Source organism: Penicillium coprophilum (genome assembly GCF_028826855.1).
Source record: "Penicillium coprophilum strain IBT 35676 chromosome Unknown utg000002l_segment0_segment0, whole genome shotgun sequence".
Lineage (NCBI taxonomy): Eukaryota > Fungi > Ascomycota > Eurotiomycetes > Eurotiales > Aspergillaceae > Penicillium > Penicillium coprophilum.
The window spans coordinates 692,196-714,392 of NW_026622721.1; the positions used below are offsets into that span (position 1 = coordinate 692,196).

General features: G+C 48.0%; 8 protein-coding genes across 8 annotated transcripts; 2 read left to right on the top strand and 6 right to left on the bottom strand.

Moving 5' to 3' along the window:
• Nucleotides 1-2,208: 2,208 nt before the first annotated feature.
• N7500_001669 (uncharacterized protein) lies at nt 2,209-2,918 on the bottom strand (the record flags this gene model as incomplete). Its single annotated transcript, XM_056672815.1, has 2 exons — nt 2,209-2,512; nt 2,878-2,918. 2 exons carry the CDS (start codon nt 2,916-2,918, stop codon nt 2,209-2,211), a joined length of 345 nt encoding a protein of 114 aa, XP_056536334.1.
• Nucleotides 2,919-3,339: 421 nt separating this feature from the next.
• N7500_001670 (DUF3176 domain-containing protein) lies at nt 3,340-5,357 on the bottom strand (the record flags this gene model as incomplete). The annotated part of the gene is made up of 3 exons (XM_056672816.1): nt 3,340-4,601; nt 4,636-4,814; nt 4,849-5,357. 3 exons carry the CDS (start codon nt 5,355-5,357, stop codon nt 3,340-3,342), a joined length of 1,950 nt encoding a protein of 649 aa, XP_056536335.1.
• A 1,397-nt stretch (nt 5,358-6,754) lies between these two features.
• Nucleotides 6,755-8,494, top strand: N7500_001671 (uncharacterized protein; the record flags this gene model as incomplete). Its single annotated transcript, XM_056672817.1, has 1 exon — nt 6,755-8,494. One exon carries the CDS (start codon nt 6,755-6,757, stop codon nt 8,492-8,494), a length of 1,740 nt encoding a protein of 579 aa, XP_056536336.1.
• Nucleotides 8,495-8,818: 324 nt separating this feature from the next.
• On the bottom strand, nt 8,819-10,383 carry N7500_001672 (putative iron-sulfur cluster-binding protein; the record flags this gene model as incomplete). The annotated part of the gene is made up of 6 exons (XM_056672818.1): nt 8,819-8,889; nt 8,941-9,063; nt 9,116-9,141; nt 9,199-9,553; nt 9,607-10,075; nt 10,132-10,383. The coding sequence occupies 6 exons, from the start codon at nt 10,381-10,383 to the stop codon at nt 8,819-8,821; spliced, it is 1,296 nt and encodes a 431-aa protein (XP_056536337.1).
• Nucleotides 10,384-10,686: 303 nt separating this feature from the next.
• N7500_001673 (aromatic ring-hydroxylating oxygenase subunit alpha) lies at nt 10,687-11,860 on the bottom strand (the record flags this gene model as incomplete). Its single annotated transcript, XM_056672819.1, has 5 exons — nt 10,687-10,811; nt 10,869-11,284; nt 11,336-11,517; nt 11,573-11,725; nt 11,774-11,860. The coding sequence occupies 5 exons, from the start codon at nt 11,858-11,860 to the stop codon at nt 10,687-10,689; spliced, it is 963 nt and encodes a 320-aa protein (XP_056536338.1).
• Nucleotides 11,861-13,065: 1,205 nt separating this feature from the next.
• Nucleotides 13,066-15,718, top strand: N7500_001674 (GTPase-activating protein GYP7; the record flags this gene model as incomplete). Its single annotated transcript, XM_056672820.1, has 5 exons — nt 13,066-13,212; nt 13,262-14,633; nt 14,685-14,947; nt 15,001-15,319; nt 15,381-15,718. 5 exons carry the CDS (start codon nt 13,066-13,068, stop codon nt 15,716-15,718), a joined length of 2,439 nt encoding a protein of 812 aa, XP_056536339.1.
• A 1,097-nt stretch (nt 15,719-16,815) lies between these two features.
• N7500_001675 (uncharacterized protein) lies at nt 16,816-17,190 on the bottom strand (the record flags this gene model as incomplete). Its single annotated transcript, XM_056672821.1, has 1 exon — nt 16,816-17,190. One exon carries the CDS (start codon nt 17,188-17,190, stop codon nt 16,816-16,818), a length of 375 nt encoding a protein of 124 aa, XP_056536340.1.
• Nucleotides 17,191-17,640: 450 nt separating this feature from the next.
• On the bottom strand, nt 17,641-21,785 carry N7500_001676 (GAS2 domain protein; the record flags this gene model as incomplete). Its single annotated transcript, XM_056672822.1, has 2 exons — nt 17,641-19,095; nt 19,152-21,785. The coding sequence occupies 2 exons, from the start codon at nt 21,783-21,785 to the stop codon at nt 17,641-17,643; spliced, it is 4,089 nt and encodes a 1,362-aa protein (XP_056536341.1).
• Between the last annotated feature and the right edge of the window lie 412 nt (nt 21,786-22,197).

The following is a 22,197-nucleotide window of genomic DNA, read 5'->3' on the forward strand; positions in this document are numbered from 1 at the left end:
TTGACAGCCTAGATAGCGACAGTATTGGCTTCAATTCATGTGTCTAGCTAGGATCGGAACAGAGTCATGGCTATGGCTTGATTCTCTCGAATATGAGTATGCCCATCTCACGTCTATGGCGTGTAACCGAAATTCTATTCGACACATTGTTATCATTTCTCATTCCTAAACTTGCCATGATCAGCACGGCTTATGCGGATATTAAATTGAAATGAACGGTCCGTGTCAGTCCAAACGGTATTCTACTACTTCGTAGTGCCGTACATAATGTTGAGATCACCTCTGATCTGGGCCAAAAGTTTGGAAATGACATCAATTCTACCGAATTATCTCGAATACCTTTTGATGTGCATTAGTACATTCTTTTTATGTGTACAAACACATTGTGATATAGTTTTGGCCCCCTGGTTTGCCCAGATGGAGACCCTCGTGTGGCGCGTGGGGTCCAATTTAGAATTGACATCATTTTGCCATGATGTTTTGATCTACATATACTTATTCGTATGATCGTCATATAATACTTTGTAATGCGGTGTAATATACGGGGTAGGATGATGGATGTTCTCTACAGGGCTACCAAGAAACAAATGTAGTTCTTTTTCACCACCTATCAACTAAATTACATACCACCCTACGCAGGGGCATAGTGGCCAGGGTTATTTTCGGTGTTAATGCACACAATAGTGCCTTAATGCCTTAATTGGGTATGGCAGAAAATTTAAGATACCTGAAGTATGATTATAATCGTCTTCCCATCCCCACCCTAGAGAGGCAGAGTGTCTTAGTGTTTCATGAGGTAGGTACAGTAGAATGTGGACATAGCTTACAGTAGTGAAATCGCTTGTAACAATGGTGCCCTACATCCTTACGTAGCTTCAAAGGAAAAAAACTAAGACTTGCTGCTGCTTTTAGATGTTATCTATACAGGTTATGTAGCTATCGTCATACCTCTTTATAGTATTTACACTGAAACAAAAAGTCAAGTCCACAGGGTTTCCGATATGTACGTTGAATTTAACAGTTCCATTGAAGAGTTGTTTCTCGCGGCTTATCCGAAATTACCTATTTTGAATTCTATACAAACTGCACGAAGAGACAAGCAGGATCGGGAAATTGATCACCATGGAGGGTTGTTCGTAGACCAGGACTACTCGGTATGCCGACACACGGGGAAAAGGCAGACAGGGTAAGAGCGGATCAGAGCCTGAACTTCAGTCATTTCAAATGCCGCTTCGGGTAGTGACGAAAACAACGGAACCGAAACAAATCGCAGAAAAGATTGAAATGAAAAGGGGACTTCTGCCCCAAGTGGCTCAAGGGGGAAATACGAATTTCCATGCAGCGTTAGGGTCTTCATAGCGGAGGGAATCCTCTTGGAGCATACTTGTGATTGTATGCACGGAATTTCAAGACTTGTGGGTCAGCTTGTGGTATTTGAAGCCATTCAGGCTTGGGAAGCTTTTGGTAGCATATAGCCTGGCGACGTCACCGGCTCCAACATTGTTATATGGATTGCTGCCCCTGAAACTCCATAAAACACCCTAGAGCAATTAAGTCGGTGTGGAAACTCCGAAGTGACCCGGGATCTGAACGATATCTATCCTCCTCTCCCACATAGTTATCTATATTATCTCCATTGATAATGGAACCAGTAAGGTCACATAGCTTCAGAAACAAGTCATCGGCAACAAGGAAGCTTCTTGGTCCAAACCATCATGCACCACACCATGGCCGTGGATAAAAGCGATAGCATCGATAGCTTGCTTGACTCAACGGGCTCGAATGCTTTCTGAGACCTGATGATGCCGCAAATAGGTGCGAAGGTCTCCGTTTCGGTGATATGGAAAATAGAGCCCTTGCCCAGTGATTCCGATGCAATCGCGAATGTTCCGATTCTTCGACAGCGTCTGATTGATCAGCTTTCCACGAGCGATGCATAAATATCCAAACATACACGTAGTGGTAGATTGGTGATAGTTGCCCTTTCGGCTCAGCCGCTAGGCATAAAAGAATTGAGTATGTGTATGGTCCATGCCCTTGGCCAAATATACATCGATGACGCGGTAACTGGCCGAAATGAGGAGCTGAAGGCACGTCTCTCTAAGTCGACCGTGGCTGGACCCCGACTGGAACTACTATTTCTGCTAGGAACAAGCTTATCAGCCTCAAGTTCAAACCCCGAGAAAACCTTATATATATAATTGGCAATCAGTTTCTGTTACTCATCAACTGTTCAAGGCTACAGCTGAGCAGCTCAACCACGTTGCCCCAAGGATCAGCCGCGTATAGTGCCTTTTCACCAAATACCCCAGCGGTCTCGCCAAATTGCCTTCCCCCATTTTCGATACACTTCTTGACTGCTTCCGGATCTGCAACTGTTATTGCGATATGAAAGAAGCCGCCACGCGTATATTCGAATTCACTCGTTTTCCTGATCGCTGGCAGTGTGGTTTTAGGTTCCATGAATTGATAGATCTCAATGCCAACCCCATTACCGCACTGCCAGGCAAGTCTAGAAGAGCGCTATAAATAAAATACTTAATATTATAAGTAAAAAATGTATTAACTATATAGTTCTATACTAGAAGTCTGTTTATCTAGTACTATATTAGGGCCCTAATAGGTTACCTAATAGGTTTTGGGTTATGAGCTATAACCCAAAACCTATCGTTAGGTCGAAGCAATGGACCTAAAACCCATTTTGGGTTGGGTTAGGTTGGGTTGGGTCCGGGTTAGAGTGGGTTGTGCCGAAGTCTACCAGCGAGGCGGCGTTATAAAGTTAAGCGGGGGACTTCGAATCGGCGTACCACTTCACGAATAGTAGTGATTTCTTTATTTTTAAAGGCCTAAATAGCTAGTAAGATCCTCCCCTCTTACTCAGCTACATTGCTAGAGGATTGAGAGCGAATTCGTGGCATAGTGGGTGGTTGAATTAACTAGGTGCTAAATCATGGACGCGTTTTGGGTTGGGTGGCCCACTCGCTTGTGTGGCCCACTCGCTTGTGAAATACGTTACCCATGCTTAGTATTACCTAAACCCATCCTTAACTAGAACCCACTGACAAATTTCCGATTCTTCGCGGGTCAGCCTTCGTTCTTATGGCTATGGATACCTTAGTCTCGCAGTTCCCATATCAGTATGCTTGTCTATATTCCTATTCAGAGTTACGTTCGCACTGCATGCTGCGATAACAGCCGAGTCCGGCACCATTGGTATAGGCTTCGACCTTAAGGGCATCTCGCAATAGTATGACTTGAGTTCTGAAATCTAACCGATCCTTGCGCTCCGCAATGCGTTCTCTCCTACTAGCTGACCGTCACATAGTTGATTACTTCTGATCATCTTATATTTTGTTTTCCGTCAACGTCGTGCAGCCTTCCATGCAAGGTATTTAGCTCGCCAGAATCAATCTGTGCAAGTAATTCATATCTTTGTGCATCACCGGTCTCATGCCGATAGAGAAATAGTAAAGGCAATGGATCATTCCTCCACTTGGGCACTCGCGTCTGCCGTGTCTTCCAGAAAGTCCCTACCAGCGCGATGGCCCCGAGTATCCAAACAAGTGCGGGTAATACAATCCATTGCCAGTGAATCGAGACATGTGTCACACTGGCCAGAACATGACCTGGTGTCATGTTCGCGTTTTCCAGCTTCGAACCTGCCTGGATGTACCTGGTATCTCGAAAGGTTTTGGAGATTGCTGCTGCAATGTTTTCCATGGCGCATCTCAACCTGATCGCTGACTCGCTACCACATCCAACAATACCCTCCCGTCCAAGGGCCTGAAGGATGTCGGATGCGGCGTACATCACTGTGTTACTTGTCGCGCTATATGCTTGATGTGTTGGATTGTGCGAGAACCCGCCACTCAAAATGTTCTTCAAAAAGCTGCTGATAGCACTTTCTGCTTCCCTCTCAAGTATAAAGGTTTGATTAGGTTGCACACCCATGTCATATCCCCAGGGTGGATTAAAGAGCCATCCTGTCTCGTTATTGGGAGGGGTTGCAGTATTCCAGATCGCTAGTGTGTCATCGGTGAAGACATTGTTCCGGACAGAGGGCCTAGAAAGGCGTACGACAGGCTCAATGACGCATTCCGTTGCCTCCCATGCGTCGGCAATCAATGACAATTTTTGGTTCATAAACTGATCCGCAAGTACTGAGATATTTGCGAGTCGGGGAGTAATGAACTGTATTGGATACATTGTCGCATTGGTAAATACTAAGGCTGCATCCCGAGCAACTGCAGAGCTAACGAATGCCATGAATATGGGAGTTATCGACTTGGGAGTAATAGGTGTGTCCCCCTGAAAGGATGCTTTTACGTTGCTTTTGGGGAGGGTGACATTGCAGGTCGTTTCTGATAAGCCAAATTTACTGATAGTCACTTCACATGACTTGGCGAGATGCTCAGTGATGTTTGCGCAGAGCGCACGAGTTTCCAACGATGCAACAGGACCCCATGTACAATTTGCTGAGCTGCAGGAGTACTGAGGAATGGCCCAAGGTCTCTTTTCGTCGCGGTTCAAAAGAGAACTGTATACATTCGATTTTAGTTCAGAATCGACCATTTTTCTATCTGTCATATCGTCAATCCAAGCTGCAGGTAATATGTGTCTTTTGTTTTGACCTACCTGCATTACCTGTGAGCGCATATTGAAATCCATAAGCGTTGTATGTGGATGAATTTGCCACAAATGCAGTTTTTGATGAATCCACAACCATTATTTGTCGATAGTGAACTAAATTCTGTACAAATGGATCATATCCCAACGCCAGGATAACAGCCAAGCAGCTCCAGACCGCAAAATGCCTGTCCATGGTGTTAGCCTAAAAGAATCTCTAACCTAATGAGCATAGCCAACCTAGCACGTAATCTCCATATCAGCTGGATAGCGCCATAAAATCCTCGACTCGCCGTGTCAAATTGACGAAGATCTGGTAGGGGTCGCGATGCCTGCGTGAACCATGTCCACTTCAACTGGCCTAGCACCTCGCTGATGGCAGATATAAGGCAACCCTTTGAGACGGTGCTCAACCAGGAAATCAACGAGTTGAGAGACATGTACTTCCACTTCGGTTCAGGCGTGTTGTCGAGCAACGCAAGGATGACGACTGTGGCAACTAGAATACCACCCGATATCGCGACTCCCAGGAGTTCCCAGACAAACCAGTCACTGTCAACCGATTTCTGTAACTCTTCCTCCGCTCCTTCGTCATGTTGTTTCGATGTTGCAGAAATAGGAGACCCTTTAAACGTCGGCGTTTCGGCGTTCAGGTCCGGGTTATATTGATCATCGTCTGACCTCCTAATCGGCTCATAGATAGGGTTTGCCGACTCTGGACTTCGAGACATCTTGAGAAGTAGATTGAACTTGCCTTATGGAACGGAGCATGGAATCTCTCCTCTCCTGTGTATTGCCAAGAACGGAAGCACGGCTGACATGCCTGCAGGGCTTTACCTAGGGGTTAGTTTTGAACAGGGGTTCACATGATTGCAGGTTCTCACCGCTGTGCTCCCAAGTGGGTTGCAGGGGTGATTACCTACACACCAGGGGGACCCCCTGGCCTTCCAGGGTGATGGTAGAATCAAGTGGTATGTTGAAATGTATGGGTCCAACCAATGGTGTTGAATTCTCTACATTACAGTATCCACTTTCCTATAGGCTGCGGATTGCTATTATAGATGAAAAGTATAGAATATTCGATATTGATGATATTCTCTATCTAAAAACAAGAATGGAGAGAAAGAGTACGGCAGCCGGAATGGGCCAAACTTGACAATGGGGTTTCTGCCATGCAGAAACTAGTAATCGGCGCTGATGGAACCAGTACGATACCTAGAAAATTATATAGTACAGTTTTACTATATGTGGTCTATTTACGGCAGCCGATTCATCGCCAATTAACGTCGTGTTGTAATTTTTTATCTCTTTGTCGAAATTGGAGTCGGGCAATGTGCTTTGAACTTTGATAGCGAACTTCATCCTTGTACGATTGAGTATCTAGACTCTGGATGTCTCTGTTATAATCTTTTACCCGCGGTGCAGCAGTTGATCATTGATTAGCTGAACTAATAGATAGACTTCGCTCCATAGATATCACAACAAATTTCCCTTTAATTAGAAATCAGAGATAACCAGATTTTCCGGCATAGTTCCCAAGTTGTGAAAGAGACTCTTTGTTCTCAAAGTGAACCCGGCCAAAGCTCAAAGGTACTTTACCCACATTTCATCAGGACCTCGACTCACTTTAGTGGCAATAATGTATGATCGGGCTATTGATTGTTCTGGAATGCTGTGTCTTGGACAATAGAATTCCACCTCTTAATGTTGACTCGAGGGAAATCAACGTTAGGAACCATCGTCCTTCAACCTATAGAATTGATTCATGTTAGTCACAAGCTTCACTACCAGAACGAGCTGAATTTTTTCCTCCAAGTACCCTTTTCTGCTACACCATTTCAGACGAAAGCTTCAATTGACGACTCTTTGTTCATTGGTGCTCTTAGAATCATCCTCTACCTTTTGAGGACGAATGCATGTTGCTTTTCGTCCAATGACTGCAACCGAATCTATATTTATCACCTTGGTTCCTTTGTTCAAATGAAAGTGCGGAGACTTGTTATAATGACTCTTAGAGAAGTGCTGGGGCGATGAAAAGATATAAACTAGCTGTGTTACAGACGGAGGCTAGTTGAAATTATCACGAAAATCACGACGTTGCAGGATCAACCCCTAGAGTTCATTCACCATGTTTCGTTTTGATGAGGAAATTCTAGAATCTTGGGGTCCAGCCGTTTGGGGAGTTATCTTTGACAGGTTGCAAAGTGGAAACGTCAAAGGTGGAATACTTCAGGTTGCCTGGCCAAGCAATGTCGACAAGAAAACAGCAGCCCAGCAGATTCAATGGGCCACCAAGTTGCCTTTTCCCCAGCTCCCCCAGAAGGCTCTTGAGACAATATATGATAGAATGGTTGGTTTCTCGTTGGGAGTTCGATATATGGACGAAAAGAAGATTCACGCTGTGCATGGACTCGTAAAAGAGAATGGCCCCCTCAAAGCGAGTGTGGAAAGATGGCTCAGGCGTCCTGGTACCGTCGCAAAGTGGAGAGAATTGATTCGATCCTACAAGAATTATGAAGATGCGATGGGAAATCTGTCGGACTGCACTACATTCCCAAGAGAGACGGATAACCACCCATTCAAGACCAACCCTGCATACGATTCCGCGTTGCAATGCTCTTCCTGCTTAGAATTCATGGTTCATTTCGGGATTGCCACAACTAATGGCTATGACTTATCAGGAAGAAACTGGATTGAGGCAGGATTAAATGGTCCCAATTTGGATTTGCTCACCTTCATGGTCAGCAATGCGGATCCTCACCATCTGATAAAACCCAGAGATATCCGAGAAACCCGCGAAAACCACATTCTTCTCTCGCTCGTTGGTGTTGGTGCTTTCTCTCAATTCGTGATTGCCTTGAACAGGCTACGCCAGGCAAACCTCGTGCCAGTCGAAGAACTCCGCACAATTTTCCACGAAGCAGCGAAACATGAGTTCTGCGCTGTTGCACCAGTCGCCGTGGCCGAAGCCCTCTACCAGCACGGTGTCAATATCGGAAATGTCGAGCACCAATATCACGAACTTGGGGGACAGTTAGAAACCTCCTGGCATATCGCAGCAGCCTTCAACCCCGCCGGAGGCGAGTTCATGGCCTGGCTCGATAAATTCTCCATGCTCAACGCAGAAGTCCGAAACTCGGAAAACATGAACCCGCTCATGTACGCCGCGTGCTTTGACGAGCCAGCTGCAATCGACTGGCTGTGCAAGAAATGCGATCCCATGCAGCCCAGATTAGACGAAGGCCCACAGGGGTACGCCTTGATCTGCGCGGCTCGAAGCTCATATCTTCACAGCGGCGAAATATTCTCCATTATCCTCTCACATCTACCAGATTCGCTATTTACTAACCAATACGGCAAGATCTTCGGCACTGAGATTGCTGAAGGCGTCGCATCGCACAGGCGCAAGCTCGCCGACGGCCGAGCCAGCGAGCCCACGCAGTCAGTGATGGACCTTCTTGGAGTGCGTAAGATGCACGCTCTCGTCCGCCGTCTATCAAGTGACTGGGTCGGCAGCGAATGGCACTTGGCACTGGATGCGTTTCTTAGCAATAATGATCTGGGTCCTCTCCAACTCAGTATCGGTACAGGGACGCGGCTGCTTCGGAGCACCAAATCGCGGGAGACCTCACCCCGCGGTCACCCAGACCATCCCAGGAGCCCTAAGTTCCGCAAGTCTGATGTACACGAAGTACTAGTGATGTATGATGGCAGCGGGGCGCTAACTGGTCGTGCGGATACTATCAGAAGAAATAGGCCAACTCATATTACTGCTCGCAGTGGTGGAAGACAGACTCTTGGTCCTATCAGAGATCCTAGCAGTATGGTAACAAAGTCTGCGCGTAAGGGACCAAATCGCCGAAGTTGAGAGGTCATGTCTCGGCCTGTCACTGGCCTGTCATTGGTAGGGAGATCGGCGTTGCTTGTATGAAGCATGGGAATATGCTTCCTGCTTATGATGTTTTGTTTATCCACCATATCCCTGGTGGCTTTACCATGTTCCAGTTTTTTCCCCATTTTTTATGTTTATATTTCGGAAATTTACGGACAATCTTTTCTCATGCTCTTGAAATAGATTCATTAACCACTCTGCCTAACATCGTTTACCCCATTTAGTCTGCCTCCAGCTATCGATTCAAGTATCAAATAAAATTGTTGAATGAAACCCAGGGAGGGAGTAGTTTGAACAGATCTACCAGTCAAGTGTACTCGACAAAGCGCCGCTCTGCAATCCACCACTCACGCAGTCTAGCTCTTTGCACACTGCTCTCAGTTAGTAGGTACTGAACTCAGCAGAGAAATTCAGGCACTCACATTGGTCCGCCTTTTGGAACAGAGTGCTGCCTTCTGGCTTGTGCATAGCCGGGAGGATTTGACTTCCTTCAATCCGTTCAAGCTTTGCGTGCTCCTGGAGTCGACTCAAAACTTGATGAATATCTGCTTATTTAAATCAGGTCATTGAATAAAATCTCACATCCAAGGACAGTACCTGTATTATTGAAATCGCCGGAAGACCTAGTCAAAGGATTAGCAACAATTATTGTCGGGCAAAAGATATCTCATAGTACTCACCCTTGCTTAGTCGAGATAGATCGATACTCAAGCTCAATATCTGCAGTCAAACTTTTTGTTATGCTCTGTAGTAGCTCAGACATTGAGCGAATTCCAGCTTCATTCACAGCGGTCAGGGCGAAGAGGTCGTAGCGAATATGTGTCTTCGACTCAGAGGTGGGAAAGAAGGAAATGGTAAGACATAAACCGGCGTCTTGAAATGAATACATAAGTGTAACAGGAAATAAAACACACTCTTCAATGGCGTTCTTTCGTGTAATAGATCTGACAAGTTTCGCGATGGGATCTGGCCTCACTATTTCAGACATTTTGCGATGTAGCCCACCGATATATGCATCGAGCTGACGAGATCGTGCTACCAGAAATGTTAGCCATTATGTCCAAGAATCTTTTACATCAGTTACCTACCCCCAATCTTCCAGTTGAAGTCCCCCGACAAAGTCTGACCTACGACCCAGGTGGATTTCCCTTCCAACCCGGTAAATCTGCTCAAACTTGAAGAAACTCCACTGTCAAATGCAGCCGGCTCCCCAGAGTTGAGATTCACAAAAATCAAGCCTAGGTCAGTGGCATGCGTATGAACCTCGAACAGACTATTTTGCGACCTGTCAAACCCAGGGACATCATCGAATTGAGGAGCCTTCACCAGTCGACCAGTGGTATCATAGCTCCAACCATGATACCGACACCCGAGAATAGTCGAGGCACCAGTCTCTCTTCTTGTTATAGTATAGGCACGGTGGCGACACACATTATGGAAGGCGCGGATCTTGTCGTCCTTGCCGCGAATGAGAAAGACCGGGAATCCGGCCACGTCGAAAGATTGATATGAGCCAGGCTTCTCGAACTGGGAGCTGTGGGCAAGGTAGAGCCATGTCTAGAGTTATCTGTTAGCTATGCTATGAAGCCACATGTGACTGGCATTTATATTACTTGACTGAAGAGTGCGCGTCGCTCGAGCTCGAAGACTTCCCGACCGCTCCACCATCCGTCTGGGATTTCGGGCTCTTTGGAGACTGTCAAGTCTGAGTTTTTGGTGGCGGACTTTTCAATGGAATCAAAGATTTTTTCGGCTTTAGGCTGAAATAAATGAGGCCATGTTCGGTGGAGTAGAAAGATAATTGTCACCAACGCCACGAGGATGGAGGCTGGAGAGAACCAGAAATCTGCATCGGTAGACTCCATGATAAATAGACTGTTGCTCTTTTGGATGACAGAAAATGGATGGCATCTGCCACTGATATACTTGTGCTGTCACCCCTCCACATTATACTCGCCACATCTAGCGCAGATACCTCCGCTGCCTCCCTATATTACCCGATTGGGTTGGAATTTCCTGGCTGTATCACTCGGCTGACCGTCACTTCTAATTTTTAGCATGTAGTCTAGAGTTATGTTGATCATACGGTGAGTACTATAGAAGGCTTTCGATAACGTTGTATTCACATTCATATCAAAGACTAATCACTATCTTCCTATGGATGAATACTACGCTGCCATTTGAGCCATAGAGGCCACAGCATGCTGCTCCATTCCAGAGTCATCCGCTATCTTAGTGGTCCTGTCTAATTCATGCTGTTCACAGACCATATCGAATACTCGTCTCTGGTAGTCTGAGGCAAACACGAGTATTAGCAATATCGCATCAACCAACTTTAGACCTAACTCACAAGACACGCCATTCTCCTTGTTTGGGTTCAGGATTCCCTCATGATAAACCCCCTTGGCTAGATTACTCTGGGCTTTCTCGCAAAGCTCAAAGTCTTCCATGGCAACCTGACGCACAAATTTAAAATATTCTTCAAACTTGTCCCCAGATTCAAGATGAAAGTAATCAAATTCCATGCGGGTGACATGCGGATCAGCGGTTGGACATACTCTGAAAGAGGACATGCCACCACCATAGACGTTCAGTGTGCAGTTGGGAAAAAAGTAGAGGAAGAGACCATCCTCAGGCTTGTTCGGGTCTGCGATATGTTGCGAGAAATTGTGATTGTTGCGTACGGTGTAGAACGTTGGCGGGTAGTATTTGGAGAATGACGGGTGGGTGTATTGGCAGTGCAGACACTCTTGATATCCGTCGACCCTGATAAAAGTTAATGACGACCTAATAGAGAACAACAAGAGAGAAGTTTACATTGTCTTCCAATTGAATCGGCCTTCATAGCTGATGCTACGACGGTATGGTAGCTTAGTGAAGTCGACTTTGCCGAGCAGCTCCTCAAGCTCTGGGAAAAATTCATGGAAGCTAGGAGCATCATCGGAGATAGTTGAGAAAAGCAGCCCGGTTGGGGTCAGATGGCTGCGCAATTCCTTGCCCTGGAGATACATGATCATCAGAACGAACTTCATATTTCACCCGGACTACACATACCGTTTTCGCGCAGACAACCTTAAGCTCCTCAGCGACGGGGTTCAGGGCTTCCCCCGAGGTACGAACAGCAGAGACAGGCTGTTGGGCAACCTCATACGGAACAATCTCGCCAACAACCTGGAATCGAGTGACTGGACCGAGCAAATACCAGGACTGGAGGACGTTAGCGCCCCTCATCTGCCAGAAGACTACGTTACATACCTTGAGAAAGACCGCCCGCCGCTCCATCTGATACAGAGGCTGACTGCAATACCAAGAAGCAGGCAAAGTACGAGTGAGCTCAGACATTGTGTCAATAAAATTAGCAAGTAAATCTAAGCATCGAACAGACACGGTTGAGGTTAGCATTCAACTGCGACCGCAACAGCGAAAGAGCATTTTTATATCACCGCAGGTTGCCTTAGATGTCAACGGGTGTCTCTTGAGCTCAGTTGCTAGAAATGGATTTCTTAGTGGCAATAAGCTTGTCTAACCTTGAGTGCGCTGGAAATTTGGAAAGGTGCGGTATATTGTTTCCCAAATGAGTTATCGAGTCCCGTTGATGTCACGGCCAATCACGCGGTTAACTTACAGGCCGGAGATGTTCTAGCCATGAAAAAGGCCCGGAGGTAGACCGCATATCTCTAGGGCTGATCACTTGGGACTTTTATGGGCTGAGTCAAAAGAGAATGACGCCAATGAAAGGGAAATCTATGAGGCCGACATACCTAAGTAGGCATTTTTAGCCAGTCTATGCTTGAGCTACCTCTAGAGGATGAAAGAGATTGAGAGGACTATGATTACAATGTACGATAGCAATATCTGCTCCAATCATTTGCTGTGAATCGACTGTGGTCTTCCCATGATGATCTAAAATCCAACAGGTGGGTTGTACATCTCATCGCGCCCACCAAGCCCCCAACATACCTCCGGTGTTTTGATGCGCCCCGGAGGATGAGAAGTAGTAGGCAAGTCATTTTCAGTCTGTGAGAATTTCTGCATATTGAATACTCTGATACTCTGAACAAATCGTGGCGTTAGATCGGTTGAGCTATGCTCATATTGTATATGTGTTGAGCGCTTGGCACGATGAGATGTATGTAAGGAGTACCATAACCATATAAAAGAAATGAGATCAGGAACGAAATATATCCGCAACACACATCTACCACAGCGATAGAAATTCAGGCTTGTTCGATCTACCTCTATGTTGAAGTTCATGAATTTGGCTGCCTGGAGGATGGGGAGTGGCGACCGGAGGCGAAGAGCAAAATGGAAGAGGAGAGAGCTGTAATTTGTATCCAAGATCCCCGATTTGAGAAACACACGAACATCCAAAGATTCAAACGGTTCAAAAGAAAGGAAAGTGTGAAAGGAAAGACATACGTTGAAAGCGCCGTGAAGGAATCAGACGATCCATATCTTATCGGGCAAATTACGCCGTCTTCAACTTCCAACTTTCCAACCTCCTGCTAAAGGTTGAACCTACAACTAAAAGTACTCAAATTTCTATCATGGGCCCGGTCAAATATACTCCTCCGCCTACACCTTCACCTCCAGCATCTTGTTACGCTATGAGTGACGACGAAGAAGATGAATACAACACTATCGCCCAGGCTGCCTCGAGTAGAGGGGTGAAGCTGCTCTTCTCCAAAAGCAAAGTGAGACAGTTTTCATCAAATAGAAAGGCGCAGCTAACAAGAAACCCAGGTCTATGTTCATCCAACTTCCTCCTCCAAAGATAATATCCCTGGCTTTATCGCTCTCATCCAGCAAAAACCTCTCCCCGCATCACATGCATCCGCGTCTCAATCCAAAAATCCCGATACACCCTCATATCTCCTCGCATGGGTCCCAGAGTCATCCCTTGGAGAAGCCTATGACACATATGTGAAAGTAGATCTTTCCGAAGGAGACTCTCCGCCGCGTCAGACGTACCTCGTTCCGCCGCTTCCGACCACCACCACCTACAAAGACCCCATTGGGTTATATTCTTTTGCGGTTCCGCTATCGGAGATATATTCGCTATTAGTACGACCACCGAGCTTGGGATGGTGGTTTGGGAGCTTAGTGATCAACACCCGAGCGGGCGATGGCTTCCCCGCATTATTTTTCCATGATGACGAATGCGAATCAACCATCCTACAAAGGAAGAAGAGGGTGAAAGAAAACTTTGATCCATTTGGCAAAGAAGGAAGTTTGTTTTGGGGCGGCGATGAGATACTCCGCTGGTTGCGGAGGTATGCGGATGTGCAGCGCTCCGCGGTGGACCGCAACGTCTATCTTATCAACCCGTCGGATGAGGACCAGCTGTCTTTCGGCCAACCAGTGCGCCACGGCGATAAATCCATGTCATCAAAGGCGCAGCCCGAAGCTGCGGCTGCTGGATCCCGAGCCCAAGCGCCGGATGCCAGCATGGATCCATTGATGAAAACTCTCAAGGAAACACGGTGGAAAGTGTTGGAGCAGCTGAGCAAGATCACCACATTTACCCGACGGACTGCCAATGAGATCGCAGAGAACCCTCGCATACCGCCTCAGATGCGCCGTCTCATGAAGAACCCGGAGATCCAAACGTTGCAAGATGAATTCGACAGTGCCAGAGTCTATCTGGCTCGTTGGGCGATGAGTGTTGCTGAGCAGAGCGACAAAGAGCGAAATCAGCGTATATGGACCGCACAGGATATGCTAGAAATGGAGAACAGCTCGGTTGGCGACTTCGAGATTTTAGAGTTAGAGACCGGGAACCTGGCTATTCAGGAACGGCGCCGTGTCCTCCAACTGCAAGAATGGGAGGGCTTCTTCGACTCGACTTCGGGTAGACTCCAGGTAACGGTGGAGGAAGTTAAAGAGCGGATCTTCCATGGCGGCTTGGATCCCAATGATGGGGTCAGAAAGGAAGCTTGGCTCTTCCTTCTCGGTGTCTATTCGTGGGATAGCAGCCGTGAGGAGCGCCAGGCCGTGATGAACTCCAAGCGCGATGAGTATATCCGGCTAAAGGCAGGATGGTGGGAGCGAATGGTTGAGGGCAACTCAACGATTGAACAGTTTGATCACTGGAAAGAGCAGAAAAATCGGATAGGTGAGATTATACACTCTATTTGACAGGGTGGCCACTAACACAACAATGTAGAGAAGGATGTTCACCGCACCGACCGTACAATTCCTTTGTTCGCGGGCGAGGACATTCCTCATCCGGATCCTGATTCTCCATTTGCCGAGACGGGCACTAATGTGCACTTGGAGCAGATGAAAGATATGCTCCTGACATACAATGAATACAACCCAGACCTCGGATACGTTCAAGGAATGAGTGATCTCTTGGCGCCAATCTACGCTGTGATGCAAGATGACGCCGTCGCTTTTTGGGCATTTGTCGGTTTCATGGATCGAATGGTATGTTTTTCTCGCTGCATAAATAGCGCAGTCTAACTGATGCGAATTGACAGGAACAAAATTTCCTTCGAGACCAGTCTGGAATGCGTGGCCAGCTGTTAGCCCTGGATAACCTCGTCCAACTCATGGACCCACAGCTCTACTTGCATCTGCAGTCTGCCGACAGTACCAATTTCTTCTTCTTCTTCCGCATGCTGTTAGTGTGGTACAAACGGGAGTTTGACTGGAGCGATATCCTACGTCTATGGGAGACGCTATGGACCGATTATCTGTCCAGCAGTTTCCACCTGTTCATTGCGCTCGCCATACTCGAGAAGCACAGAGATGTGATCATGGATCATCTCAAGCACTTTGACGAGGTTTTGAAATACAGTATGTCAAAATCCCCACATAATATGTATTGGTGTCAAATTACTCACGTTTCAATCTCCAGTCAACGAGCTCTCGAACACAATGGATCTCGTACCAATTCTCACCCGCGCGGAATCTCTCTTCCACCGTTTCCAGCGTTCTGTGCAAGCCATTGACAAGAAAGACAACTTCCCCGCTGCACCAACCGCCCACCAGCGCCGCCCAGGCACAACCGGCCAAGATTCACCTTCAGGCAGTAATGGAAAGTCACCCCAGCCTACTGTTGGATCGAGCAGCGGAGTTAACGCCGGTCCTTCAAACCTTCAAAAGGCAATCGACGCCAGCAAGCCAAAAGTCATTTCTCCAGAGTTACGCCAATTACTACGGAAAGACATTCCCTGGAAACGCGAGACCTCATGATTGGCATTAGTTGCTAACTATCATGTTTGGTTTTGTTGTCCTGCTTGACACGCATGTAATTGTTTTCCTTTCACCGTTTTCGAATTTCATGGCTATTCACGATTCACGATTGCCTCATGTACATTTTTGCTTGATTTTTTTCGACTCAATTTTACGGAGTAAAGGGACACGGATCAGGGAGTTTTGCCATATCGCAGCTTTGTTTTGGAATAAATTAACGCAACGTCTTCATACACCCGCATCTAAGTGCAATGAATTATTTCTATCCACTTTGCCTACGCTAACAGCGATCGACATCTACACTATCCAGAGTTTGTATACTCACTTGCTCCAAGGTATTTGAGCATCCACGGAGAGGTTAGGACAGGAAAAGAAATAGGAAACGCCATTTTGACCATTTCAGCACATGAGAGATCAATCGAAAGAGACAATTTCCACAAGCTCAAGTTGAGAACTTCGATTTTGATACGGCGACACACATCCCCAGATCATTCTCACAAATGTAGCTTCTCCCGAGGTATAATCATTATTAGACATTACATCACCCAGGATACTAGGTACCCCTAGACCTAGGTACGTAGGATAGGGGAAATGAGCGGTTGAAACTTATCTGTATAATCATCTACCTGTAGCAAGATGATCTGACTGATAATTATGTGAGTCTTTCGGTCCTAACTTGATCTTTTGTCAGACCATCAGCTGTCAGGCTATACAGGACGGTGACTTTGTCTTGAATTTATCAGATGTGAGTAGCAACTGAGAGATATCAGCCTTTCAAATGAGCGAAATCTAAACCCCAAGCTCGCCTAGACTCGGACATTCGTTATATATAATCATCTGTTTTCCTTCTGACTTCTAAGGTTCTTTGCTTCCTCTTCTCTTTTTCACGATTCGTCGAGTTGCTTCAACCATCTACCAGAACCGCCAGAGCTATGACTGCCATGATTATTTAGAACATTCTCAATACCCCCAATATGTCTTAGAGTGAGTATACAAAAATTATTCACTGCTGTATAATTGGCGTATGTAGAACGACGATTCCACTCGCAGTATGGCGAGGGCAAATCGTGCCCCAATCACGGCCTCCGCAGTCGCAGTCATCGAAGCGGAAGCTGGTTGTCTGGCGACGTGGGCACAATATCGTCGGGGTCGGACATGTCTTCATCGACGTCAGCTTCGGCGGAGTTGAGGTCTATAGCCATTGGGTCGGTCTCCTGGCACGTGGCCTTGCGGGGGTGATGGGTTCTATTGCCATGTTCGTCGATCTCGGTGGTGGTGCGCACAGCCCAGGTATTGTAGGACGAGATGACCACAGCGCGGGCTGAGGAGGCTTGGTCGGTGGGGCAGGAGCGTAAATACGCTTCAACCTCCTTAGTTGTCTCGAGCAGAATGAGCTTGCGCTCGGAGTCGCCTGCCGTTGAAGTAGTTGTGACAGCAGAGCGAGTCATCGCCCAAGCACGGGCTTTGCTCATACGGATTAATCTGAAGCCACAGATGAGCGATTCAGATATCACACATCAACCCGTGGTGGATTTGGAAATTACTCGGAAATGAATAGCGTAGAAAATGCAATATATATGAGACTATCGGTAAATGCAAAGATTTTTCTATCAACCAGATAACTGTAGGGTATTGTTGAGCTCTAACACCACACCAAATCCCGAATCAAACACAAAACCAAGTGAGAACAGATTCGCCACGCTGATGCAAGTAGAAGAGAAAATAAAAACCCGAGATGTGAAAGAACGGTGTCAAACATGTACTGCCAATGACCATATGTCCGAGAGCCCGTGGCTCAGGATGCGAATAAAAATGACTGCAGGACCCATCCACGATAGGTCCAGCGGGGAAATAGAAACAGGGGAAAATATGGCTATCAAAAAAATCAGATTTTATATGCGACGGATTACATCTGTCGAAGTTCACGGCCTGCGAGATCCAAGACCTCTAAGTACGACCCGCCTGCTTGTACCGATAGACCCAATATCGCCAATGCTGCGGACTTTAGGTAAGGAGTGCCCAATTGCGCCGCCGTCGACGATAGCAAATCGGTCATCGGAATCGTGGTCTGGTGGCATGCTCAGTGCGAACTGGGGTGGGTTGTGGGAGCTGGAGCGGCGGGTCTTTTGGAGGACATCTGCAACCCAGGCTTCACCCTCTGGGCTCATGGATTCGTACCGAGCACGTGGCTTAGGACCAGCTAAGCCCAGCGGGGTGGAGCGGGATTCGTTGACTGTGGAGGCAGCAGCGGTGTTGCCGGGGGAGTGGGCGTCCCCGACGGAATGGCCAGATGACACTGAAAGGCGTCTCCCGGTTGAGGAAGGTAAAGAGGCGACAGCAGGTGGGGGCGAGGTGAAGGAGGATATCTGGCCTGTCGTCACTGCTCTGGTGCCCTTCGCATCGGATGCGGTTGAGCCTCGTCGTTTTTTATGTACAGTAAGAGATGAAGGTGGCCGAGCACTGACCACCGATGATGGCCGGGAGGGAGTAGCCCGGCCGGAAGTGAGATAGGTGGTAGCCGGGGTCAGCATAGTACTTGGAGAAGTGTAAGACGGCGAAGAACGTGATTTTATGCCCTGCACCTCCACACGGGGGGTTTCAGACACCTTGCGGCGACCATGATGAATGACATATTCACGAAGGTATTCGCCAAGGTCGGCCCATCCACCGCCAACTCGAACCATCACTCGCTGTCCCTCTTCACCAACGGTGCGAACAAACAGTTTTGTCGGTGCGGACTGGCCCCCGTGATGGAGGTGGTACAGTTTGACACAGCTATCCTCTGTCTTGAAGGCATGAGAGTGTCGTCTTCGGCCAGCAGGTCTCAACGTCAGAGAAGGTGCGGGAGTGCTGCTGCGAGTTGGACCAGTAGGGGACTCGGATCGGTGCCGCATTCGTCGGTCCAAGGATGACGACGACGAGGATGTCTCTACTTCGTGGTTGGAATCCACCATATGAATATGACCGGGCAACGAATTGAGAATCGAATTGATCTTTTCGTCGAGCTGGTCTCGCGGTTGCTTGCCGAGTTTCGTTGGCGACGAAGGGCGTAATCGGAAATCGGTGAGCTCGGATTCATGCTCTTCTACATAGGACAACTCTTGTCTCTTCACGCCCAGACTTTCGAGACTTGGATGAGCAGTCAGTCGCTGCCGCCATCGGAGAGACTTGGGCTGGAGGAGGTGCTCCATGGCTCTTCGAGCGGAATTCATCCCGAATGTCTTTTTGTTTCGTTCCGCAATTTTTGCCATCTCATTTTGAGATTTCAAGTCAGTTGCAGACTTTCCTCGGGACAGTTGGTGATGGCGAGTAGGGAGACGCGGGGCCGGTGGAATTGATGCAGCTGAAGTATCCTGGAATGTGATTTTGGTTCGAGTCTAAAATAATCAATTAGTGGTGAGCATAAAAGTAAATGCAACATCGGTTCACAAACCTTTGGAGGTTTGGGGAAGTCGGCAGATGTGACAGAGCGTGTTCTCGTCCTTGATGGGTTCACACTAGCCACACCTGGCGCCGACTCACTTCCCAGGCCCAATTCCAAGCGTTCATTGATAAACCGCTCGAGGGGTAGGCTGACCGTGCGATTCTGCTGGAAAGAGATCTGTGGGTCAGGCTTTTGATTTTCTAAGCGACGGAGGCGATCTTCCCTCAGGGTATAATCCCCGTGTGAAGGAGGACGTATAGATTTATGGCGAGACAATTTTCCGACGGGTGTCGCATGAGAGGAAGCGGTGCGCGGCTCAAGTACATCAGGACTCGAGATGAGAGAAGAATGATCTGAAAGCAAAGAGGTCACAGATCCAGTAGATGTCCGACGACGATGCGTAATTTTGTGCGCCACTTTGCCATCTTTCTCGATATCAACTTTCCCTGTGCGAGATTTGGAAAGTTTAATAGGGCTCTGTAGTGGCTTGCGAACAGTTGGTTGACAAGTTTCTACTTTCCCTTCGTTGAGCGGGATTTGAGACTTGATGGGCGTGTGATTTGAGCCCGACTTGGGTGATGCCACAGCCATGGGTATTTGGGAAATTCTGCGAGACGGTCTAGATTTCGGCACTCGGATGTCCGATCTGCTAGGTGTGAGTACCGGGGAGATCGTTGCTGCCACCGGGGTATCAAACTGATTCCGTTCACCCGCCCTGATCGGTGACTTAGGACTTTGGTCAATAGAAGAACTGGTGGGTGTAGGCTCAGGATTGAGCTCGAGGGATTTGGGGTGTGGAGAAAGTTGCTTTTCCTCGTCATCTGAGTTCTTCTTGCTTTCATTTGCTACAGCCTCACAAGGTAAGTCTTGAGGACCAGCAGAAGCATGGAGCGTAACCGCGGCGGGTAGACCAGCAGAGACAGCAAGCTCAGGAAGTTGGACCTCGCTTTCAAACGCAGCGGTATTTTGAAGCAAAATTTCCTCGGCCGGAGCACCTTGCTCAGACAATGGATGTGATTTTGTAGACGCCTGGCTGGGTGGTGACAGATCTACGTCTATCTGTTGGAAGTCAGGCGGCGGAATGTTTTCCTTATTTTCCAAGGTGCGATCATCCGCGCAAGGCGTATGCGCAGGAGCTGAAAGTAGCTGTCGGCTAATCGCAGGAGCTGGCGGAAAGTCGGACTGTGTTGGTGTCTCTAGGTCCTCTGCCACAGCTACAGGGGTCAGGTCTTCTTGCTTCTCTTCGATTGGAGACTTTGAGAGAGATATTGAAAGTTTTAGGTTTGGCGAAACATTTCCTTCGGCGCAGTCTGCAGGAAATGGCGTCTCCTCAAGTGACGTCGCTGATTGTTGAACAGTTTGCGGGCTGGTTGCCCTTGCATCACCGGACGGGAGTTGAAGGCCACGCTGGGGCTCGGGCTCATGTTCGATAACCTGGTCCAGAGGGAGATGGAGAACATCTGAAGGTTCTGATACAGTTGTGTTGGATGCCGGATCCTGCCCTGTTTCCTTCAATGACTCTGCGCGCTGAAGGTCAACTGCTCGCATCTCGGCCAATTGAGCCTCGGCTTTTGACCGCACCCACTCGTTCTGAACCTTGCATCTATCAGCCTCCACCACCCATGTGGCGAAGTCGGATTCGATGGCTTCCAGGTCGTCAATCCACTGTTCAGGCAAAGAATCTGGGCGACCCTCCAACGCGTCGAGAATTCGGTCCATTCGCCTCCCCACAGCCACGACTGCGGACTCCAGTTTGACATGCTCGACAGCTAGGGAGGCATCGGAGAATTTGTTGGAATTTGGGGTAAAGGAGTGTGGGGTTTTTAAGGCCTGGAGTGAAGAGTCAAGGGCAGAGTGGGTCAAGCTGAGCTCTCGCAGCAGACCAGGAATTTGGCGTAAGACAAAAAGGCGAACTTCCCAGGTAGCAAGTAACGCGCTCAGTCGCGATAAATATGGAAGAGCTCGCAGGATAGTCGCGGTAATGACAGCTGTAAAGTCACTCAGCTGTACATAGCTGAGCGGCGGAGGTACGGACACGCAGCTTGTGGCGGATGAGGGCCGAGACCTCGATGGAATGTGGGCATTCAAAACGTGTTCCTTTAATTCTTCCACGTTAAGATCGTCCATTCCATCGCGAATTTCATCGGCTCTCTTCTCATATCGCTCAACCACGCTAGCTAACAAGCTCCCGTAGTAGTTTTCCTGGGTGTTGCTAGGGGGAGCCGAAAAGCCCGATGGGAGGGAATTTCCGTCAGAGTGCGACTCAGAAGGAGGAATGAAACCCATCCCAAGCTTCGCATCGCACTGATTTGGCCAATCCCATGATAAAACCTCTTTGTGCCACAGATTCAGGTTTTGGGCAGCTACTGCCGCGCGTATCCCTAGGGCGCGTTCCGACGGCGACACCTGGGAGATGCTTCGCGAGAGGATATCATGGGCGGCTTGTTCATTCAAAGGGACTGCGTCGGTCGATGTGAGGGCATGTAGAGTTGATTCGGGAGAGAGATTGCTGAGGAGAGGGTCGAGTTGCTGGTAGATGGAGCTAGGGATTCTTTCAAATGAGGCTGAACGCGAGGTATTTCGGGTGTGGGAGGGGGAAAGACGGATGGAAGGGCGATCCGGGTCTATTCGACTGGTTGCCATGCCGAATAGTTGTTCAGCCTAAGTCGGGAATGTAAAGTCACAGAGAGCCTCGACTGGCTCGAGGATGGCATGTAAGTGACGGACGTCGGAACGAGGGCGGGAAAGAGGACTGTCGAGCCCGCATGCTGAGACGCGCGTAATAAAAGTGCAGAACTTGGCAAGCAACAAGCTCAAGTTGGAGATTGAACAGATAAAGAAATAAACAAATAGAAAAATGATTGAAAGTCGAGATGTCGAGGGTGCAAAGATGCGAAGTGAGGGACTGCGGAGAGAGTGACTGCGAATTGGGCACAAATGAGCGACAAGGAGAGAAAGACCGGCTTTCTGATCACAGAAAAAATCAAAACAATCGGAAGATTTTCTGATGGGATTATTTTGACAATTTGAAGTGGATATCTGATCAGGGGAGTGC